Here is a 21,805-nt window from a genome sequence, read left to right on the forward strand (position 1 = left end):
AAATAAGTCAAAACTAAAAGTAGAGAGACTAACATAGCATTTAAACCTTAGTTTTCTGTTTTGTTTTTAGTAAGTGCTTGTTTTCTCACCATTTCTTTTCAAGTAAATCCTTTTTAAGTGGCGGGTTTGGTCTAGTAAGTGGAGATTTATTTTCAATGATAATGAAGGGTCTTATTGAAGAGTTGAAATGAAATTTAAAATTATCAATTTTATCTTGTTAGGATCGATCAAACTAAAGAGACCAAAATTGGTTCTTAAAACCATGGTTATCCATTTTTTCCTCCTTGTGATGGTTGACTAGACCAAGGGTGTTCCACCATGCTCAAGTTGAGGGGATGCTTCAAGCTTCCATGAGTATGGACTAAGTAGAGGCATTTTGTTTTCTTTGTTCTAAGCATACAAAATTCTGTTGTACAAACCCTATGAATGGTGGCTCTCTAACAAGGGTCTCAACAAGTGAAATAGATTAGTTTCAAGCTTCAACTCACTCCTTCACTTTCATTTGACTTTCATTCAAATAAATATTGTAATAAATATTGTAATAAATATAAAATGCAATCTTTGAAAAGTTGCAATATTATCTTTAATTTTTTTTCATAGACATTTTAAAACTGTCCCTAAGTTTGGCAATGACATGAAATGAAATTAGGATTGAAATGGATTTTTTACTCCAGCATTTTGAAGCTTTTGTGTAAGTTTGAAAGATAATTGTGTAACTTTTAAAAGAATAGTAATATTCTTAAAATAAATGATGAAGTATAAAAGTAGCTAGAAATTAATAAATAATAAAGTTCTAAAATTAGGCTCTACTCTAGTTGGGTGTCGATTCTTAATGAGTGCGTGTTTTTGTTCGAAGTTATTTTTTAAATAATGACGACTTAAAAACTCTACTCTACCAATGTCATATACCACGTACGATGGTCTAGCATGATGAAAGGAATATAATATACATCATCATCCGACTCGGTCAAAGGCTTAGGGTGATGAAAATAATAGTGTTTTCCATATTTAAAAGAAAAATATACCCCATTATGCCTTTCATATGATAAGTTAATTTTTCAATACTTTATGTTGTCATAAATTACAACGCAATTGTTAAAAAATAGTGGACTTGGCAGAAGCCAAAAAGAAAAGGAAAAGGAAAAGGAAGTTACAACAAAAGCTTTCTGTACTGCTCTGCCTCTTCAGCCATCTCTTCCATGTCTCTATCTTTCCTCTCCTTGTCCAAATCAAGATGTTGCTTCAATTCTTTCTCCTTCTCATCAATCTATATATGACAAAAAACAATAACCTGAATTAGATTGGTTTTCCAAGTCTAAAAAAAGTAGGTGATACGTAACAAATGGATTCATCATCTTACAGCATCATAAATCTCATCATTTTTCTCAAAATCGCCACCCTTCCTTGGGAGAATATGAATGTGAACATGGGGTACAGTTTGTCCTGCCTGCGGACCGTCCTACAACATGACCCTTAACTAATCAGGAGGTTAGCACTAAAAAATATAAATCCATAGCTTTTCCCCCTTCGAAAGACAGGGTGAACAATGCAAAAATAAACAAATAAACCATGTTGATTAAATATTAAAAGTGTTTGAACTATAAGATTCAGTCCGCTCAATTTTTCTGTATGATAGCCATGGAAACACACTACCAAGACATTTCTTGAGAGTACTTACCACAGACGTCATAAAGAGGAAGTTTTTGAATGACTATTGAATAAGTGTTTTTCTTCCTAAACCATGGAACTAACTTAAAACCAAGAATATCTGAAGAAGCACTTTTCACCCTACTAAGAACTCACTTCTTGCAAGTTGCACCACCGCACATAGTGATAGACCATCCAAGGCATCGAACAGCATGAAAGACACAACAAGAATCCAGGTAGACAAAGGCCACATTATGACAGTACAAGAAAAATAGTAACTAACAATTAAACACCAATAGAAAGGCTACGATGCTAAGAAATTTCCAGGATGAAACTTATTTGACTAGAACAAAACAGAACCCAATAAACAGTGTTGATTAAATATCAAATCCATCAATCAAATGCCAGCCTACTAGCAAGATGATGAAATAAGAAAATGAATCGATATCTGATAGAAATCTGCCTTTATATTTCGTCAAAATGGCTTACTTGGATTGCAAATGTGAGTGACGAAGCTTTATGGTACAACTCTAACTGGCGACCAACCCGCTGAGCTGCGAGCCATAGATCACAAGTCTCATCAACAGTGAGATCAGCAAAGCGCTGAACTTCACGCTTTGGGCAGACAAGCACGTGTATGAAATGTTAAGTCAAACAAAATTTGCAAGTTGAACCATAATCTAAACAAATTAAAGTCACTCGACATAGTAAACCTGTCAGGCTTTCCACTAAAAGATATGTACAACCAAAAGTGGAATGGTAGATTTCGTGTTAAAACCATCCTTGTCTTGAAAAGAGATGAAATGGAAATAAGAGTCGCCACTTGTTATTTTGATCATGAGTATAAAAATAAATTTGAAGGATAATATTGAGAAATGATAGTGCATGGGTTAGAAATCAAAAAAATGTAATCATTGTTAGCTCAAAATCTAGGGTCACGAGGCAACGTTTGATAAACGAGTGGCTCCCTTCTATAATCAGCATACAAGCACCTCCTAATATTGTCCAGTAAATTGTGATTCAAAAAGGATATGACCTGCAAAGACAAAAGCAATTAATCAAACAATAGTAAGAAGGAGATAAGAACGTTGAATATAAGAACAAAAGTAAGCAGGTGCAGTTCAGCAAAGAGAGAAGCTCTTGCTCTAGAATACTGCACAAAAGTATCTTTTAAATAAGATGCTTAGACAAATATTCATTATCCCACTTCAATCATCTAAAAATGTCAGCCAAGTTAGCTTGATGCATAGTCCTCACATTAAACATTTTAGCATAAAGGAGATATCTCTGTCTTCCAAGACTGCGACTATACCATGATAAAATCTCATGAAACTTTCCTTTGTACAAGTCATAAGAAACCAAAATGGCAAACCAAAAAATAAGAGATCATCAATTCTTGGTGATCCAAATTCTCTACTAAAAATTTGCACGGCCCAATCGAAGAATGAAACACACACAGATAAATAGTCAACACAACTTGATTGAAAGACAATTAGGAACCTAAATAGCTGATAGGAACAACAGAAGAAAATTATCAAATATGAAGCCTATAAAGAATGAGATGAAAGACAAAGCAAGATGTGAGATGTGAAAAGGGTTTAATATTGAGGAAATAGGAATGAGGATCAACCCGTTGTGAATTTAGAGCTTATAAGGAATCTGCAGGAGAAGAGATAGAAGAGTGGAATAATTCTTGAAACATTGTGAATGGAGTTATTATTTCTCCGATGGCTATCATTTCACTACGTAGTTTATAGTCATACAAGCAAACAAACTTATCACTTATCAGTAACGCTAGTGCTTCAAACAATTGATGCCTATTGTGCAAAAGATATTTGAGCGTCTGCCTCATTGGCCATTTGACCAACCCAAAGTGTAATATTTCCCCAATTTTCGATGGTTTAGACTGGACTGAATACTGAAACCCATCAGACAAACTCCATCTACTACTTAACTTGAAGATGAACTAATTTTTGTGAGGGGACCAATTGATACTAAAATAAGCAGTATATTTTGGTATGGCATCTAAATTCTCAATTCTACATCGCAGCGCTCTCAATTTCCCTCAAACTTATCTTAGAAAACCCTTTCTACTCCACTCCATCCACATTCTCGTACTCCAAAGAAAAACTACTCTGATTTTAGGATCCCTCCCACACTAAATATTTCAACGGAGGATTTGGCAAATAACTTCTTAAAAAAGTTTTGTACCACGCGTCCCTTGCAAAACTCCGTCACGGAATACAGATAAAAAAACACAATCACTATGGAAGTCTGCTGATATTAGTCAAATGCATGTAAACTGGGCCAAATACTCGCAATATCCGAGAAAATAGGAGCCGTTTCTATTTTGTATTCTTTGATTAGAGTGTATTCGTCTAACTCTGGATATCTGTGTTGAACTTCCTGTTACTCTTCAAGATTTCTAATTTGTAATTGAAGAAAAGCACAAATAATTGCAAAAATCTACTCCAGATCTCGTTTTGTTCCTTAAATAAATTCAAAAACAGATGTGCATAGTTACTCAAACCGGTTAATCATAGAGAACTATGAGATCAAACTCCATACGACAACGGAAAAAGCAGTAAAGAAAAGCAAAGTAGAGTACCAGGAACAAGAGGACGAAGGTTGACCATGGCGTAAGAGAGAGTGGTGCAGTAGAATACTTCCTTCGGATCAATCTTGTAACGCCCAAAGGTGTAGTGGTCTGATGCCATCTGCGATTAAGGAAATGAAGGGTGGGAAGAATTTGATGAACTGAAAAGCAGAGGCAATGAATTGAGAAACAAATTAGTGAAAGCGAAGAAGAATTACTTTGGCGAAGGATTTCGTTGGAGAAGAAGAAATGGAAGTAAACCCTAATTGTTTTGATGGGCCAAATTTCATGAAACAAGAACTTGGAAGTGGAAGAAACGCGCGAGATGCTTGAAAACGTAAGAGCATAATTTTGAGTGTTTGTGTTCAAAATGGAACCTTTGTAAATTTGAGTAATGCTAATGGGAGAGTATCTTCAATTATTACAATATCAATATCGCTAGCCAAAATGAGTTTCTGTCACGTTTAATAAGTCTCAATTACAAATATAATTAGATTATTATTTTTTATTTATTTAGAATTATAAATTTATCACATTTTACTGTTATTGTTATCGTTACTATTTGACCCTAATGATAACCATAATGATAATGGTAAAGACAAAGCTAACATTAAATGTGGCAGGTTCATTATTTTTACGTCATTATAGTAACAAAATCTATAATAATAATGATAAAGGTAGTGGATCCTACCTAGTTTTCAACCACAATCACATTAAGCCCCTTTCATTTCTCAATCGGATTACGTTTTGATTATAGATTTGAAGGTGGACTCCATAGTTCATTATGATTGGGAACATGGGTAAAACAACAACAAATGTAATCAATTGGGACCCATTTTTCAAATTATCATTGATGATTACGTTTCATTTGGGTAAATGTGACATTAGTTCAACGTTAATTGACATAGTCATCCTACAATTGTTGTACTAAAAAAATATCAAATTTTCAATTTCACTGATATTCTGACAAAATATCACACCGCATCTACGAATATTTCTATGAGTCATAAAATTTAATATATATATATATATATATATATTAAGATTTAATATTTGTATGAGTCGTAAAATTTAATATAAAAATAATATCGACTTCATGTACTTAATTTGTAATAAAGTATAATCACCAACATGTTAGCACGGTTGGTAGTATGAATAAAAATATTAAATCATACTACCAACCGTGCCAACATGTTGGTGAATATACTTTATTGCAAATTAAGTACATGAAGTCGATATTATTTTTATAAAATTTATATACAAAATTGAAAATAATTCTATTCGATATAAAAATCAATTTAATATCTAATAATCAAATTAATTTTAAAATTTTTTAATTTGTGCCTTGTTTTATTTGAAACGAAATTAAAAAGTTAAATGTTTTCTCAAATATGTAATTTTGTTTTCTCAAATATGTTCTCTTATTATTCCCCAAAGCTTCGAACTTTATAAATTTTATCAATAATTATTTTATTCACCCTTGTTTTTAAAAAGAAAATAAAATAAAATGACAGTTTTAAATTTTTGTAGTACAAAAAAAATTGTGTTTAAAAATTTATTTCATACACAAAATTCAAATATTTGATTTGATTTGATTTGTAATGTACCGATTTTATGTGACTAAAAAAAGATTTTTTTTATTCCTTTAAGAATATAAAATTTTTAATTTGCAAACTGAAAAAAATCAGTTTAATATATGCTTTCCCACCAAATAAATATTTTTGAAAGAAATATAAATTTCCACGCTAGAAAAATATGTAATTGTGAGTAAAAGAATTCATTCAACTTTCAGAAATTATTAAAATTCTACCCAAGACAGCAAAATGCAAACAAAAACAACATTACAAAACAGTCACAAAACTCCCCACAAAAAAAAACCAACTTCCTGTTGTCAAAGAAAGACAACATTACAAAACATAACCCCAAGAGAACACAGACCTCTTCTTTCAAACTACTCGTCCTCGAATCGAAATCGCAAATGTTTCCCTTTGGGCGTTGGCATTCCCTTCAGACGAAGGACGCTCGGCGAAACCCCGCCATGGCTCTCATCACTAACTTCCTCAATCATTTCATCTTCGCTATCATACACGAACCTCGTGTGCTTACCTACAAATTCCTCAGCTTTCCCCTTCTCATTCACACTTATTTTACTAAGTCCCTTGCATAGCTCATCGACCAACCCGCTGTCGTTTTCGTCATCTCCTTCTTCCTCTTCCTCGTCCTCGTCCTCGATTAGCTCTTCTTCCTCCACGTCTTCGTCTTCACCACGGCTGCTTGCATTCACTTGAATTGACCATAGAGAAGAGTTGTCGTCGTCCCGAGATGGCGATGACAATAACGACAACTTGTTGTGGTGGGTGAGAACAGAGGAGCAGTCTGATGATGTAGCTTCATCATCAATTGTTTCAGATTTCTCAGAAAAATCCAACAAAAGAGACCTATTAATTTGACTTTCCTCTTGTTTCTTTTCATTAAAAAGATCAATATCAACCACAACCTGTTAATAAAATCAAATAAAAAGCGAGTTAAGAATATGAATAAAAGATTATTAAATTCGCCTTATGAAAATTGTATATTCCTAACTTTTTCTTTTCGATAAAATTGATACCTGAAATAAGGTTATTTTTTTATATGAATACCCAAAATTGCTTTCAAAAAACAATAAAACCATTCTTGAAAGTACATTGTTCATCAGAAATTCAAGATATATTCTAATTAATTAATAAGAATAAAAGATTAAATTAAACTAAAGAAGAGATCCAAGTTTTCATTTCAAACCTGAGACATCATCTGTTCTTCAACAATGGAATGATCTGTGATACTGCAAAGATTTCCATCCTGAGACATATTCAAGATCTGCGGCGTGTTCGCCGGGGTCGGAGCGAGAAGTCCGGCCGGGGACTGAAGATGAACGAACGGCCGGTTTTCTAAAGAAAGCTTAGAAATTTCAGCTTCTTCTTCCACTTTTTGCAAAAGGGTTTTCACTTGCCCTCTCAATAAGGCTTCCCCTGAACCCGGCGTCATCATCTTGGGCCGGCAGCTCCTCTGTTTCGTCACCGATGAAATGGGCGTCATCAAATTCCCTGCTGCCAAGCCAACGATTGGGGAGTCATTGGTAATGTCGAAGAGTGCGGACCGATCTTGCCCTTTCGCCCCGGCCAAATCTTGCGACGTTCGATTCCTTTGTCGGGATTTAGATAAGCCATTGTTGTCACACTCCTCAACCTTCCCTAAAAACACCATAAAAGAAACCGACCCGACAATCGAAGATTAAATTTACCGTAACCCAAAAGATTCAATCTTTTAAAGAAAAAGTAGAAAATGAGTCTCACTTGAGATGGAATTGTTGCTGTTGTTGACGGAATTCACAGTGGCGAGCGTTTGGGACCTTGTTACGCGGCGGATCGAGGACGGAGTCTCCATTGAAAACTTTGAAAAGGCAGTCGGAGAATCGAGATTCCGGTGAAGAGGAAGAGAAATTAAAAAGTTGAATGAAGTAATAAAGTGATGGAGAAAAGAAAAGGAGAGGGGATTTATAAAGGGTAAGAGAACGGAGTAAATGGAAAATATGACCGTTGGAGCGGGAGAGATCCAGAGAAGCACGTTTTTGAAAACTAGCCGTTAGGGTTTCTATAAGCAAAATATTTGTTTATTGGAACGGAGCTGGCCGGCGAATTGTATTCCTTTGGGGGCAATTTGGTAATTTGAGAAATTTATTGGGCTGGATTAGGGAATTCTTTCTTTCTAATTTCATTATATGGAGGATGTTGATGTTTACAAAATAAGTTTTTTTTTTCCTCCCTCTCTTTTAAGTTAAACTACCATGTTAGGTCTAACACTTTTTAATTTTAATCCATTTACTTTCGATAAATTTTAGAATTAACTCCTCAAAATTAATTTTTAACAAAATTAGTTAAATGATAATAAAAAATTTTAATATGTGAATATATTTTCAAAATTTATAGTAAAAATGTTAATAGATAACAAAATTCACAATTTAGTTCTTTTAATCTTTTCAAAATTCAGGTTTTATGTATGTTTTTAATATTGCAGTATATTCAGGTGAAAATTCAAATTGCTTTCTAATATCCCAGGGCTTTTTTAGGCAATCTGAAATTTATATGTTTTCAAATTTATTGATTTTAATGAATATGCATTTGATAGATATATCTTTTTAAATGGTTTACAAATCTATGCAAATTAGATAAACATTTTTATGTTTCCATTTTATCAGTTTCAAGATTTTAAAATCCAAAGTTAATATTAAAAATAGATTAAAAGAATACAATTAATTTTTGTTAAGTTAAATACGTAGAGTGTAATTTATTAAAAAATATATGATATTGTAAACTAATAATTATATAATATTGCAACATAAAACATGTTCATAAATTAATTAATAATAGTTTATATTCAACCTAATATGTAGTTGGCAGTTCCAAATAGTTGTATGATTTATAAATATATTATATCTAACATTACTAGAACAAATTGTTTAAATTTAGATCAAATTTATCAACATAATCATGATTTAATTAATATAAAATATATATCACCCGCGAAAAAAGTCAAAGATGTGCTGAATAAGGAAGCCTAAGGAGGAAAAATGGATAAAACTCTATACATGGTGTCATATGAAGTTATAAGAAGAAAATGATCCTTTATATTGTAAATTTTGCTAGCAAAGGTCGTTTTAGGTATTTACGCTGGTAGCTAGCCATTGATATGGCTTTAACACGGGCTCTTATTTTATTACTTTTTTAAGGGTTGTTTGATATCACACTGAGAGGAGAGTTGTTTTTTAGGTTATAAGCTAAACAAATAAGATTTAAATAAAGCCAACATGAGCATATTTCAACTGACATGAATTTGTGTCTATCAACTTTGAGATCTAAGGTTTGCTCTTAATTCCACGTATTGCAAGTTTCATTGTGAAGACCGATATTCATTGTCTTCTTTTCAAGGCTAAATAAATTTTAAAAAAACATGAACTTTGTATTTGTATAAAAAATACCTCTAAACTTTGAGATCTAAGGTTTGATCTTAACTCCACATATTGCCCACTAGCTTCCGCTTGGTTCGTCCCCGAACCACATCTTACTGAGAGAGGTTCCTCTCTGATACCATCTGTTGATAACTCTTAAAAAGAGCTATATTTTCTTGCTTAGTTTAGGCTCGTTAAGGGGCTTTATGTATTAATTGTCTTGTTTTATAGGTACCAAGCAATCAAGAGGTAGAATTAGTCATTTGATGATAACCGCGGTTAATTTGAGGCAATTTGGAGGTGATTTGAGCATTTGGACTTCAAATGAATAGAGATGACCAAAATTTCCCTGTTAAAGTGTCGCAATGCTTGTTACATGCATAGCCTCAACGATTGTGCAATGCTGAATGATAGAAGCTAAGAATGTAGGGCAGTATTGCAACACTGCGATGGTTAACGCAACGCCAACGTCCGCGTCACGCGCCTATTGCAAGTGAGTGTCGAAGCCACCGCTACAACACATACTTAATGCTTGAGGGCTGAATCGATAGGAGTGTTGCAACGCTCGTCGTATTTCACTGCTGCGCCCAATTTCTATAAAATTTATCTTTGATTTTAGGTCGAGGGGGAGGCCATGGAGGAGGCTGAGGTAAAGCTTCAATTTCCTTCTTCTCCCTTCAGTTTTTACCATCTTAGCTTAGGATTTACATTTATTTTTGGGTTACAAATGATGGATTGGACTTTTCCTCTTCCTCTTATCTATAGGATGTTGAGGTAACTTTTATCTAATTTTTGGAACAAGAACCCTATGTGTTTTTCTTGAGATTTCTATTCTTTGGAGTTAATGTATACTGAATTAATGTTTTTTTGAATCTTTCTTGATTTCGATATATATTTGTGTGTTGGATTGACGCCCCTATCACAAATGTATATCTTAGCTAGTCAATTTTAGGCTCACATGTTTCTTTAATGTTCGTCTATGCTTAAAATTACCCCGGTAGCAAATGGTTGAATGTGTATGCTAGGATTTATGGTCTAATCTTGGGTCTTAGGATGCATGCTTGATCTAGGTTCAAGAATAAATCGGTTGATTGAGTTAGGACTTTCTCATTAGTTAATTGGCACAATGGAATCCTAAAGCTTAATGCACATGTGCTTAGTCTTAATTGATCGCTATCAGATCCAATTAGGATTTAATGCATGTAGTTTAACTAAGATGCTTTCTTAGTTCGATCCTAGCTAGTTGTCTATCTTTATAGAGGCTAGCTTGGTCGTGTCTAGTGAGTGTTGTATACGCATAAATTGATTGCATGTCCAATTAGTAGATTTCGATGATTGAAATTATATAGGATCTCTCTTGCTCTCAAAATAAAATAATTCCTATCCTTAGTTTACATTTACCTGCTTTTATTTTGATTTCTTGCACGTTTATCTCTTTCACACCAAAAACCCCATTTACCGCTCTAGTAAGGAAATTGGCTTAACGAAACAAATCGTGCTTCCCTACAAGTCGACTCGTACTTACCACTATTGCTATGTCATTGTAGTAATAGGAATAATTCAGTATTATAAATATTCTTTTGATTTTTAGTCTTTTGGGGGAACACCAAAAAGTTAAGATAAAAAACGTGTCGTTGTCGGGGATGCCATTACATTTCGTTAGTTAAATTTCTAGTTAGAATATTCTTTTGCTTTTTATTTGTTTTCCTTTTTGTGTTAGTGTTCTTAGCATGGCAGGATATCATCAACAAGATTGGAGATAATCGACTAGAGCATCTCGGCTTAGTGACGAGGTTTGTGACCTTCGAGGTCAACTTTCTGAGTTAACTTCTTTGGTTATTCGATTGGTTGTAGGTAAACCACAGTAGGTGCAAGCTTGTAGGGTCGATCAACCTGAGTAAGCATGCCCATGTTTGCAGTGGAGCAGTTATATGGATGACGATTTCCATCCGCCTAAATGGGAGGAGTCCTATGGCTATGGAAACCTAGGATGGGACCAGTGCCACTGTGATCCACACCCTGCCACATTCGACATGTTGATGCAAGCTCATACCGCCAACTCAGACATGACATTAGAAGATGTGATGAGATAGCTTGCTGATAACAATCTTCTTTTTTAGCAGGAGAGCTTTAGTTTTCAGACTGAGGTTTGAACTGATCTTCAAAGTTTAAGAGACTCAGTCGTTCAATCTTCTGATTCAGTTGAGAGAGGACGCAAATCCTTGCCACTCACATTCTAATGTCACTACCGAGGCATACAGCGATGAGGTAACCTATGTTGACATTGAGGATAAGTTGGAAGATAGCATGTCATGTCTAGAGCTAGTTTGCGAGGAAAATGAAGAATATAAGGCTAAAATCGTCAATTTTCAGGTGATGGAGTTAGAGGTTGAAAAACCTCACCCTGTTCCACCCTTTGGTATATCATTTATTTTTTTAGTTTTATTCTTCTTGTTCTTAAAAATTTGTTGAGTCTTTTCTTTATTTCGACTCTTTTGGGTCGTTTGAGTCTTTTGATATTTCTTTTTACTTTTTTTTTATCAATATGAAAAATACAAATTCGACCTATCTGGTTCTCTTTAAAAATTCAAAGGTTTATAATCTTATCGGGCTATATCGATTCATCCAAAAAGAGACCAGAGAAATACAAGAACTTTTTGTAACATGACAGAAGACAGGTCATGTCAAGCAATTGACGTTAAAAATTTGCCTTTTCTGGAGGGAGCCATATGATTAAATTTACTGTTTTCTTTATTTGCTTTCTAGATTAGCTTTCTTTTTGTTTTGTTTTGTAGGGACGACTTAGAAGAGAAGTACATCTTTTTTAGAGGCAAGCCTTGAAGGAAACCGGAAGCGAGATTTCTATGAGCAGCAGAACAAGACTATTTCAAATTACAATCATGAATTAACATATATTTACAGTCATCTTCTATACAAACGGTTATGCAAATCATACAGAAAAATTACGGCATGAACAATACAAATGCATAAAGAGACAAACTCTACGCACATCGGCAGAAACGTCTCCATGCTCCGTTGCACACGAACACTAGAATAACAGCAGCCTTGAACCCCTGATCTACACGACCGCAACACCGTAGCAACACAGCACGAACACTCCGTGCTCATCCTCAATGATCTTCTTGGTCACAACAACTCCGCAACACGAACGGCCTCCTCCAAAGCACCATGAACGGCCTTCAGTAAACCTCGACGGTGTTGAGTTGAGTCTGACACCACCAACAAGGCAACCTTGGTATTCTCGGTGTGAGAATCCAGAGGGTGGGTTCTGTTCGGACTTGGTATGAGGCAGACGAACGGAGGATACAACGATCGTATACACGACTGGGCAAGTGGGAGATGGCTGAGACCTATCGTATAGGTCGATACCCAATCGTTTAGATAAAGCTATGCGATTGTCTAGCAAAAGCTATGCGATCGTTTAACTCTATCGTTTAGCTCACTCTGTCGCCTACAGACACTACACGATCGTTTATCTTAGGCCAGCGATCGTCTAGCAAAACTATGCGATCGTTTAGTAAACATTGCACGATCGTTTAACTCGCACTTGTACGATCGTTTAGTTCATCCAGCCATTGTTTAGTAAATCTGTATTTACTTGACGACCATCGTGAGTTTCTATACGCCGAGAGAAAACTCAAAATCCTTTTCAAACTTTTGAAAAAGCTTTTTTTTTTCAAAATAGGAAATCATTTTCCTTTTAAACTCACAGTTACCATGATCCAATAACCACCCACTACTTTAGTTATTAAAAGAAAAGTATTAATTATCAAATAATTAATATTATTATAAATATAAATGATAACCAACTTATCATACTATATTTATAACCTATAGTTTTAATATTTCATCTCATGAAACATATAAACCATAGTTCTTTTTCTATTCCATGGTACGTAATGTAAATCTCATTTATATCAATCCTCCACTAGATATATCTTATACATCATACCAATTATATCATATATAATTAAAAAAACCTCTTGTCAATTTGAACATTTAAAATCACCACCAAGAACTAATCCTCAACAGAATCTAAGCTACCAAGGGTACCTCATGGACCTGTAGCTCCGAAGCTCCAACGGTACATGAATAACTGATTAAACTCTTTAGTCACAGGATCCACCATCCGTTAACTATCAGGCACTCCACTAAAGACTGACAGCGGAACTCTCCTTATTACAGATATATTATATGTCCATCTTAACCAATCAGTGGTGCGACAACCCTTCACAGATCGCTCGTAAGTACAGTTGGGCCAATAACCGTCATACCCCTGTAGTTATATCTGTTTCCTTAAGTATCACTGATCTCTCTAATGAACATAAGTCATAGTCCTACTATGACTGGGTCTTCTCTTCCAAAGAGAAGTTGTGGTCACTATGTTCAAGCCCTGGAATCAGCCCTTAAGGGAGCAATCTCTCTACTTATCCCTACTTGGGGAAAGGAATGAATTCCATCTTGTGGATTGAGTTCCCAACTCCCATATCAGACAAGTCTCAAAAAATATAGGCATGTTGAGTTGGCAATCTGGCCACTCTCACCCATACTAATCAAAGGATCGCCCTCAAAGTCAGGAGTTTCGAAAACACTCAGGATTGTGGTCGTGTCACCTATGGTAGTTTAGGTGAAATGTAAGTCTTTAGTATCAACGGCGTTATATACAGAGTCTAGTCATCTCGTGGTGTAGGTCTTATACAAACTCTTTGTATAGGACACCCTTGCTCTACGTCTCCATACGAATGGTCAAGATCTACCATCTGTAGTAGTTTACAATACTTGCAAACCTCTACAAAGCAGGCCGTATCCGTAGTGTCACTTGGATCAAGTATCCCACCTTAATCCTTATACTACAAACCGATTTAGGTTAACACTTAAGGCATGATCCACTTGTATATCACATATACATGTTTAAGTTCACATGAGATAACCAAGGAGCTTTGTTTATTGGATATGAGTAAATGCCAGAATCAAATCACACTTATTTTATTCATTGAACAATGTGTATCTTTACAAAACAACGAGACTCCGGGAGAATTAGGACACCAATCCCAACAAGCCCTACTGACACACTTCAGAGACTATGCACAAAAACGTCAGGTTTTCTATTCCTTTATCTTTATTTTCACTAGGCTTAGATTAGAGATACATTGGGGACAATGTATCGTTTTAAGTTGGGGGTGGTAATTATATGCATGTCTAGAAAGTCCTTGAGCACCTGAGCTCGGACTTTGTGGTTGAGCTGTTGATATGATTTTTGCAATGCATGTATTGTGATTATGACTTTCTGTGATAGGATATAGATAACTCTCCATTCGATCTGTTTAGGATTCACAAAATGTAAGCATGATTTTAGACCAAATTTAAAAAAATTTCTTGATTTTCTTGCATATTTTGAGCACATAGTAGTCTTATCTATGGTCTTGAATGCTTAGAATTGGGTTATTTGGTCCATCTGCTTGTTGTCACTTCGAAAGGTCTAGGTGATAGTTGCTAAGTAACTGAAGCTCAACTTAGTAATGCATGCTTAGGTTTTTGCCAAACTCTTGTTTTGTAAAGTAAAAGCCTGTTGTACGCTAAATAAAAGGCAAGCATATTGTAGAGTAAAAGTAAGTTTGTATGATATTTTTTAAGGAGATTACTCCTCTTTATTAAGGGTGTGATTAAACTGGGGCGGCTATGACACCCATAGTTTCCCTCTAAGCTAAAGTGCCCTTGAGGAATGAGTAAGCTTCGAAATTTTTAAAGGATATATTGCTTGTAGTTGGATGCTTTCACATAACCCGTGTGGACAAGCCAAAATGAAGGTGGTGTAATCTGGATAAGAGTTCATCTTTTGTGAATTAAAAAAAAAAAGGTAAAAAATAGAATAAAAGTTTGTTCCCTTAAGTTTTGCATTGCCACCTTGAGTCCAGGGAGCTTAATACTTGATCCTCCGAGTCAGAGTAGGGGGAAAAACGAGTTGAGGATGGAATAAAACCTTCCTAGGTTAGTAGAGACTTAGATAGGATTGACTTAACACACACGCACGTAAGGGATAGAGAATTAGTTTTAAGTTTCTTGATTAAGCACACGCATTTGAATGACCCTTTCTTTGAGAAGAGTTTGTTATCTTTAGTCTTAAGATTGGAGTTACTCATTTGCATCACAAGTTTCATGTCTTATTTTGTGACCTTGCTCGGGACAAGCAAGAATTAAGTTAGGGATGTTGGGATTGGTGTCTTAATTCTCCCGGTGGTCTCGTAGTTTGTAAACATTTTGTGCACATTGTTATTAATAAAATAAATGTTATTTTATATGCATTTACTCAAATCCAATAAACTAAGATATGTGGTTATTTCATGTAATTTAAGCATGTACGTGAGACATATAAGTGGATTCTGCCTTAAGTAATAACCTAAATGGTCTGTAGTATAAGGATAAAGGAGGGATATCTTATCCTAGTGACACAGATACGGCCCGCTTTGTAGATATTTACAAGTGTTGTAAAGTGCTACAAATGGTCTGATCCTTGAAGGAAATCGAACACGAGGATTTCCATGAGCAGCAGAAAGTTCAGTCCGAATTACAATCATATATGAACATTATAAATTACAGTCATAAACAGAAACATACGGTTATGCATTAAATATAGAAATTACAGCATGATACTACAAATTATCAAGGAGAAACGCTACATACATTTGTAGACTCTTCGCCAAGCTCCTTGATCAGGAACGCTCGAACAAAAAAACACAGCAACCTCTAACGCTCGTCCAACGCGACCGCTACATTGCACGAGCACCGCGCACTCGAACTCAGCGATTGCCTCGGTCACGAACACCCCAACAACACGAACAAACTCCACAGAACCTCGATGGTGTCAAGCTGAGTATGACACCCCAAGAAGGCTACCTTGGTATTCTCGGTGTGAGACTCTAGAGGGTGGGCTCTATGTGAACTTGGTTTGAGACAAAAGACGGAGGAAACAACAATCGTGTAAACGATTGAGCAAGTGGGAGATGACTGAACCTATCATTTAGGTCGGTGCCCAATCATTTAGCAAAAGCTAAGTGATCGTCTAGCAAAAGCTATGCTATCGTTTAGCTCATCGCTTAGATAAATGTCTGTTACCTACAAACACTACACGATTGTTTACCTTATCCAAGCTGTCGCTTAGTAAACCCTATTTACTTGACAACTTCCCGTGAGAATATTTCCGAGAGAGAAATTCTCAAAATCACAAAATCTCAAGCTTACTAAAATTAGGAAAACATCTTTCCTTTTATCTCACGGTTACCATGAAACCATCAATAACCTCCCACTCAATTGGTTATTAGAGAAAAAGAGTTAATTATCCAATAATTAATATTATTATAAATATAAATGATAACTAACTTATCATACTATATTTATAACCTATAGTTTTAATATTTCATCTCATGAAACATATAAACCATAACTCTTTTTCTATTCTATGACACTTAATGTAAATCTCATTTACATTAATCCTCTACTAGATGTATCTCATACATCATACCGATCATATCATATATAATCGAATTACCTCTTGTCAATTTGAACATTTCAAATCAAAACCAAGAACTGATCCTCAACTGAATCCATTGGGCTACCAAGGGGACCTTATGGACCTGTAGCTCGAAACTCCAACGGTACGTGAATAGCTGACTAAATTCTTTAGTCATGGGATCCACCATCCGTTAATTGCCAGACATTCCACTAAAGACTGACAGCTTAACTCTCTTTACCACAGATATTTTATGTGTCCATCTTAACAAATCAGTAATGCGACAACCTTTCACAGATCGCTCGTAAGTACAACTCGGCCAATCACCATTATGCCCCTATAGTTACATTTAACTCCTTAAGTACCACTGATTCCTCTAATAAATATAAGTCATAGTCTTAGTATGATTGAGTCCTGATGACATGCAGAAATGCACATCATCTTAGGCCTTTTATTTAGAATTATGAGGGTTGTTAAGCATAATATGCGGCAATTATGTTAGGAATTCATGAGAAAATGAGTTTGTGTCATTCAACATTAAGAATCTCAGCTAACCCATTATTATGTGTTATTATGCGTTCAATTGTCTACTTTTGTAGCTGAGTAGGAATCGGACGCAGACACGAAAGCTAGGCTATCGCATAGACGATCGCATGCACGATCGCATACGCTTGATACATGAATATTGCGTCCATTAATCGCATACGGTGATCGCGTACAACAGTCGTATAGGTGTTGCGGCTGTCTAGTGAATGCGTCCATCACATGGGAATTGCGGTCGTCGAGCGAATGCGATCATCGCATAGAAGATGCAGTCATCGTGTAGAAGTTGCGATAATCAAGCGAATGCGGTCATTTCAAGATTGCGACTACACGATGATAACCATAATAGCAGGATCACCGCAAGGTTGGTGGAATGGAAGCATCAACGTATATCTCGAGAAAATCAAAAAATAATGTTGACATTTCACCTACCACACCTTTAGTAGCCGAGATTCAGAAAAGGACCGACGCACCGCTAATGTCAAAATCAGAGCAGGTCTATTAATGATGTCGGTGATCAAGCTCTATAAATAGAAGCCGCTGAGCAGAATTTCAACTAATCCATGGTTTCCTACCTTCAGGTGGATACTTGTGATCCAGACGAACGTGTTAGAAGAAAGCTTGAGAGTTCTTCATCTCCTTCATCCATTCCGAGTGACGACCGGAGCCTTTGTCGGAGTTAGATCTCGAGAGAGTCAGCTCCACTGCCCTTCCATGGCACCACCGGCAACCTTGACACACATCTGCTGGAAGCAAGACATTACTTCCAGCTGGTCCTTTCATTTTCTCTTCTTTTCTTATATTGTATTGTATTACATTTTGTATTACATTTCTATGTTTCCTTCGATTCCATCTCCATCTTTCTTTGCTTAACACCTTTAACATTCATTACATCACTTAGTGAGACTGTTAGACTATCGCATACTTAATCATGCGACATAGGAATATGAAGCATGTAGTAAACCACTGGGAGGTGTGCATTGCGTGAGTATTGTGAGAAAACCTTATCTGCTTAGTGTGAAGCTATAGCAACGCCTGTCTATAGGCGGACACAACGCTTGTCTATGAGTAAAGTCAGCAACAACTAACTGCCCGGGAGGGTAAGTAGTTGGTCGCATTAAGCAATGTAAGCAAGTATTCACTAAAGATAGGAATAATCTTACGTAAGCCAATTTTATGCGATTACCTTGTCTTATGAGCGCATCATTCATCATTTAGGCATACTTGAGAGAGTAGTCTAAAAACCAAATCTAAGACTCGAGAGAATGGATTGGAACGCATAAGCAAGAATGGGGAACTTAGAGATAAGCTCCGTTTGCTATTACACAGCGTATGTACCCTACGGATAGGATATTGCATGCGTTCAGAAGTAGAATACAGTGGTATACGGCTATCACGCTCATGCGGCGAGAGCAAGTGACCGAGGTTTGGAGGTTTAGGCATAGTCTTCTTGACACTATCACATATACATCGTATGCATCATAGAATTAGGCTCAAGTGTGTGTAGCATGATCGCATAGCTTGCGTTGGCTAAAGTTGCCCTTGAAATCAATCTTAAGGGTTGCAATGAAGACATCCTCACATTTTATCTATTTTTCATCCATTTACTACGCGTCAACAGTTGTCGTGTCTCTACCTCTCATTCATACTTCCAATGCTTTGTTTGTTAGTTAGGAGTAGGAGTAGTTTATAGCTTATACCCTCCATCATTCTTTTATTCATCCACCACAAACACATTACTGCATACGTTTAGCTAAAAGTCCCTAAGTTCGACCTCAGATCACCCGAAAAACTTGCGTTCGCATTATACTTGGCGTGGGCGCAAGAAAACTTGTGACGAGAACGCATGGTCATCGCATACATTCGGTAACGCATAGTTTCATTCCAACGCATGACCACCGACGCATGAGTATCAATGCATATCTTAAGACATGCATCACATAATTACATTCCTCAAATTTCAGTCATCAAGTCCTCTCTTCCAAAGAGAAGTTGTGACCACTATGTTCAAGCCCCAGAATCAGTTCTTAAGGGAGTAATCTCTCTACTTATCCTTGCTTCGGGAAAGGAGTGAATTTCATCTTGTGTAAGTGAGTTCCCAACTCTAAGATCAGATAAGTCCCCAAAAAGATAGGCATGTTGAGTTGGGAATCTGGCCACTCTCACCCATACTAATCAAAGGACCGCCCTAAAAGGCAGGAATTTCCAAAACACTCAAGATTAAGGTCGTGTCACTTATGGTCGTTTAGGTGAGATGTAAGTCTCTAGTATCAACAGCGTTATATATAAAGTCTAATCATCTTGTGGTCCGGTCTTATACAAACTCTTTGTATAGGATACCCCCACCCGCACGTCTCTACATGAATGGTCAGGATCTACCATCTGTAGTAGTTTACAACACTTGCAAACCTCTACAAAGCGGGCCGTATCCGTAGTGTCACCAGGATCAGGTATCCCACCTTAATCCTTACACTACAAAACTATTTAGGTTATCACTTAAGGCATAATCCACTTGTATATCAAATATACATCCTTAAGTTTACATAAGACAACCATGGAGATATGTTTATTGGATATGAGTAAATGCCAGAATGAAATAACAGTTATTTTATTCATCAAACAATGTGTATCATTACAAACAATGAGACTCCTAGAGAATTAGGACACTATCCCAACAATTCTGGCCATTCATGTGGAGACATGCGAGCGGGGGTGTCCTATATAAAGAGTTTGTATAAGACCAGACCACGAGATGATTAGTTTCTTTATATAATGTCATTGATAATTTAGACTTACATTTCACTAAAATGACCTTGGTGACATGACCTTAATCCCGAGTGAGTTGGAAACTCCTACCTATGAGCGTGGTCCTTTGATTAGTATGGGTGAGAGTGACCAGATTGCCAACTCAACAAGCCTATCTTTTTGGGGATTCGTCTAATTGGGGAGCTGGGAACTTAGCTACACAAGACAGAATTCACTCATTCCCCAAAACAGGGGTAAGTAGATAAATTGCTCCCTTAAAGGCTGATTCTGGGTCTTGAACATAGTGGCCACACCCTCTCTTTGGAAGAGGGGACTCAATCATAATAAGACTATGACTTATTGTTTATTAAAAGAATCAATGGTACTTTAAGGAGTTAGATATAACTACAGGGGCAAAACATAAATTGGCTCAACTGTACTTACGAGTGATTTGTGAAGGGTCATCGCACTGTTGATGGGTTATATGGACACAAAAATATATCTGTAGTGCGAAGAGTACAGCTGTCGGTCTTTAGTGGAGTGACCAACAGTTAACAAATGATGGATCTAGTGACTAAAGAGTTTAGTCAGTTATTTACGTACCGTTGGAGCTTCAAGCTATAGGTCCATGAGGTCCCCTTATAGCTCATTGGGTTCAAGTTAAGAATCAGATTTTAGGTTGATTTGAAGTATTCAAATTAACAAGAGAAAATTCAATTATATGTGATATAATTGATTTAATGTATTAGATACATTATTTGGAGGAATTAATATAGATATGATTTATATTGAATACCATAAAATAGAAAAAGAACCATGGTTTATATGTTTCATATGATGAAATATTAAAACTATAGGTTATAAATATAATATGATAAGTTGGTTATAATATTTATTTATAATATATTAATTATATGTTAATTAATTCTTTTTCTCTAATAACCGTTTTGAGTGGGAGGTTATTGGAAGTTTTATGGTAACCATGAGATAAAAAGGAAAATTGTTTTTCAAAATTAGTCAGATGATTCATTCAGGAAAAACTCATGAAAAAGGCTATCAAGTAAAAAATGTTTTTACTAAGTGATAGTGTTGAGTGCATATACGATTGAGCTAAGAGTTGACTATACGATAGTTGCTCGGTTGATCGTTGCTACACAATCGAGTAACAAAAGTCTATACGATAGGCTTCATCTTTTAAATGATCGAGTACATCATCTACACGATAGTCAGTCTTCATTATCTCCCACTTACTTGATCGACTAATTCTGAAAAATAGGTAAATATGATTTACTAGTTCTAGAAATGTGTTTGGTGAAAAATAATAACAATACCTGGATACTTGATTCATGAGTCACTAACCACGTTTGTACTTCTTTGTAAGAAACTAGTTCCTAGAAATAGATTGCAGCGAGAGCGATGACTCTATAGGTTAGAATAGGAGAGGTTGTCTCCGTGTTTGCAGTTGGGAGTTTGAAGCTGTTTTTTGAATCAAAGTATATGTTGTTGGATAATGTTTACTATGTTCCTAATTTTAAAAGGAACTTGATTTTAGTTTCATGTTTGTTAGAACACTCTTTTAATGTATCTTTTATACGGGATAAAGCGTTTGTCTCGAAAAATAGTATTGATATTTGTTCTGCAACAAATGAAAGCAACTTATATGTACTAAGGCCGTTAGTATCTAAAATGCTTCACAATATCGAAATGTTCAACACTGCAACCACTAAAACTAAGAAAAGAAAATTTTCTTCTATCTTTGGTA

General features: G+C 35.7%; 2 protein-coding genes across 2 annotated transcripts; both read right to left on the reverse strand.

Moving 5' to 3' along the window:
- Positions 1-1,007: 1,007 nt before the first annotated feature.
- FHIT (FRAGILE HISTIDINE TRIAD) lies at positions 1,008-4,646 on the reverse strand. The gene is made up of 5 exons (XM_090307516.1): positions 4,462-4,646; positions 4,253-4,364; positions 2,137-2,282; positions 1,361-1,459; positions 1,008-1,267 (listed from the first exon to the last, which is right to left on the reverse strand). Exons 1-5 carry the CDS (start codon positions 4,588-4,590, stop codon positions 1,151-1,153), a joined length of 603 nt encoding a protein of 200 aa, XP_090163642.1. The 5' UTR covers positions 4,591-4,646; the 3' UTR covers positions 1,008-1,150.
- Positions 4,647-5,997: 1,351 nt separating this feature from the next.
- On the reverse strand, positions 5,998-7,753 carry LOC120068999 (uncharacterized). Its single transcript, XM_039020644.2, has 3 exons — positions 7,576-7,753; positions 7,022-7,473; positions 5,998-6,740 (listed from the first exon to the last, which is right to left on the reverse strand). Exons 1-3 carry the CDS (start codon positions 7,664-7,666, stop codon positions 6,195-6,197), a joined length of 1,089 nt encoding a protein of 362 aa, XP_038876572.1. The 5' UTR covers positions 7,667-7,753; the 3' UTR covers positions 5,998-6,194.
- Between the last annotated feature and the right edge of the window lie 14,052 nt (positions 7,754-21,805).

Source organism: Benincasa hispida, chromosome 11 (assembly GCF_027475165.1).
Source record: "Benincasa hispida cultivar pf3 chromosome 11, pf3_genome.v1.1, whole genome shotgun sequence".
Classification (NCBI taxonomy): domain Eukaryota; kingdom Viridiplantae; phylum Streptophyta; class Magnoliopsida; order Cucurbitales; family Cucurbitaceae; genus Benincasa; species Benincasa hispida.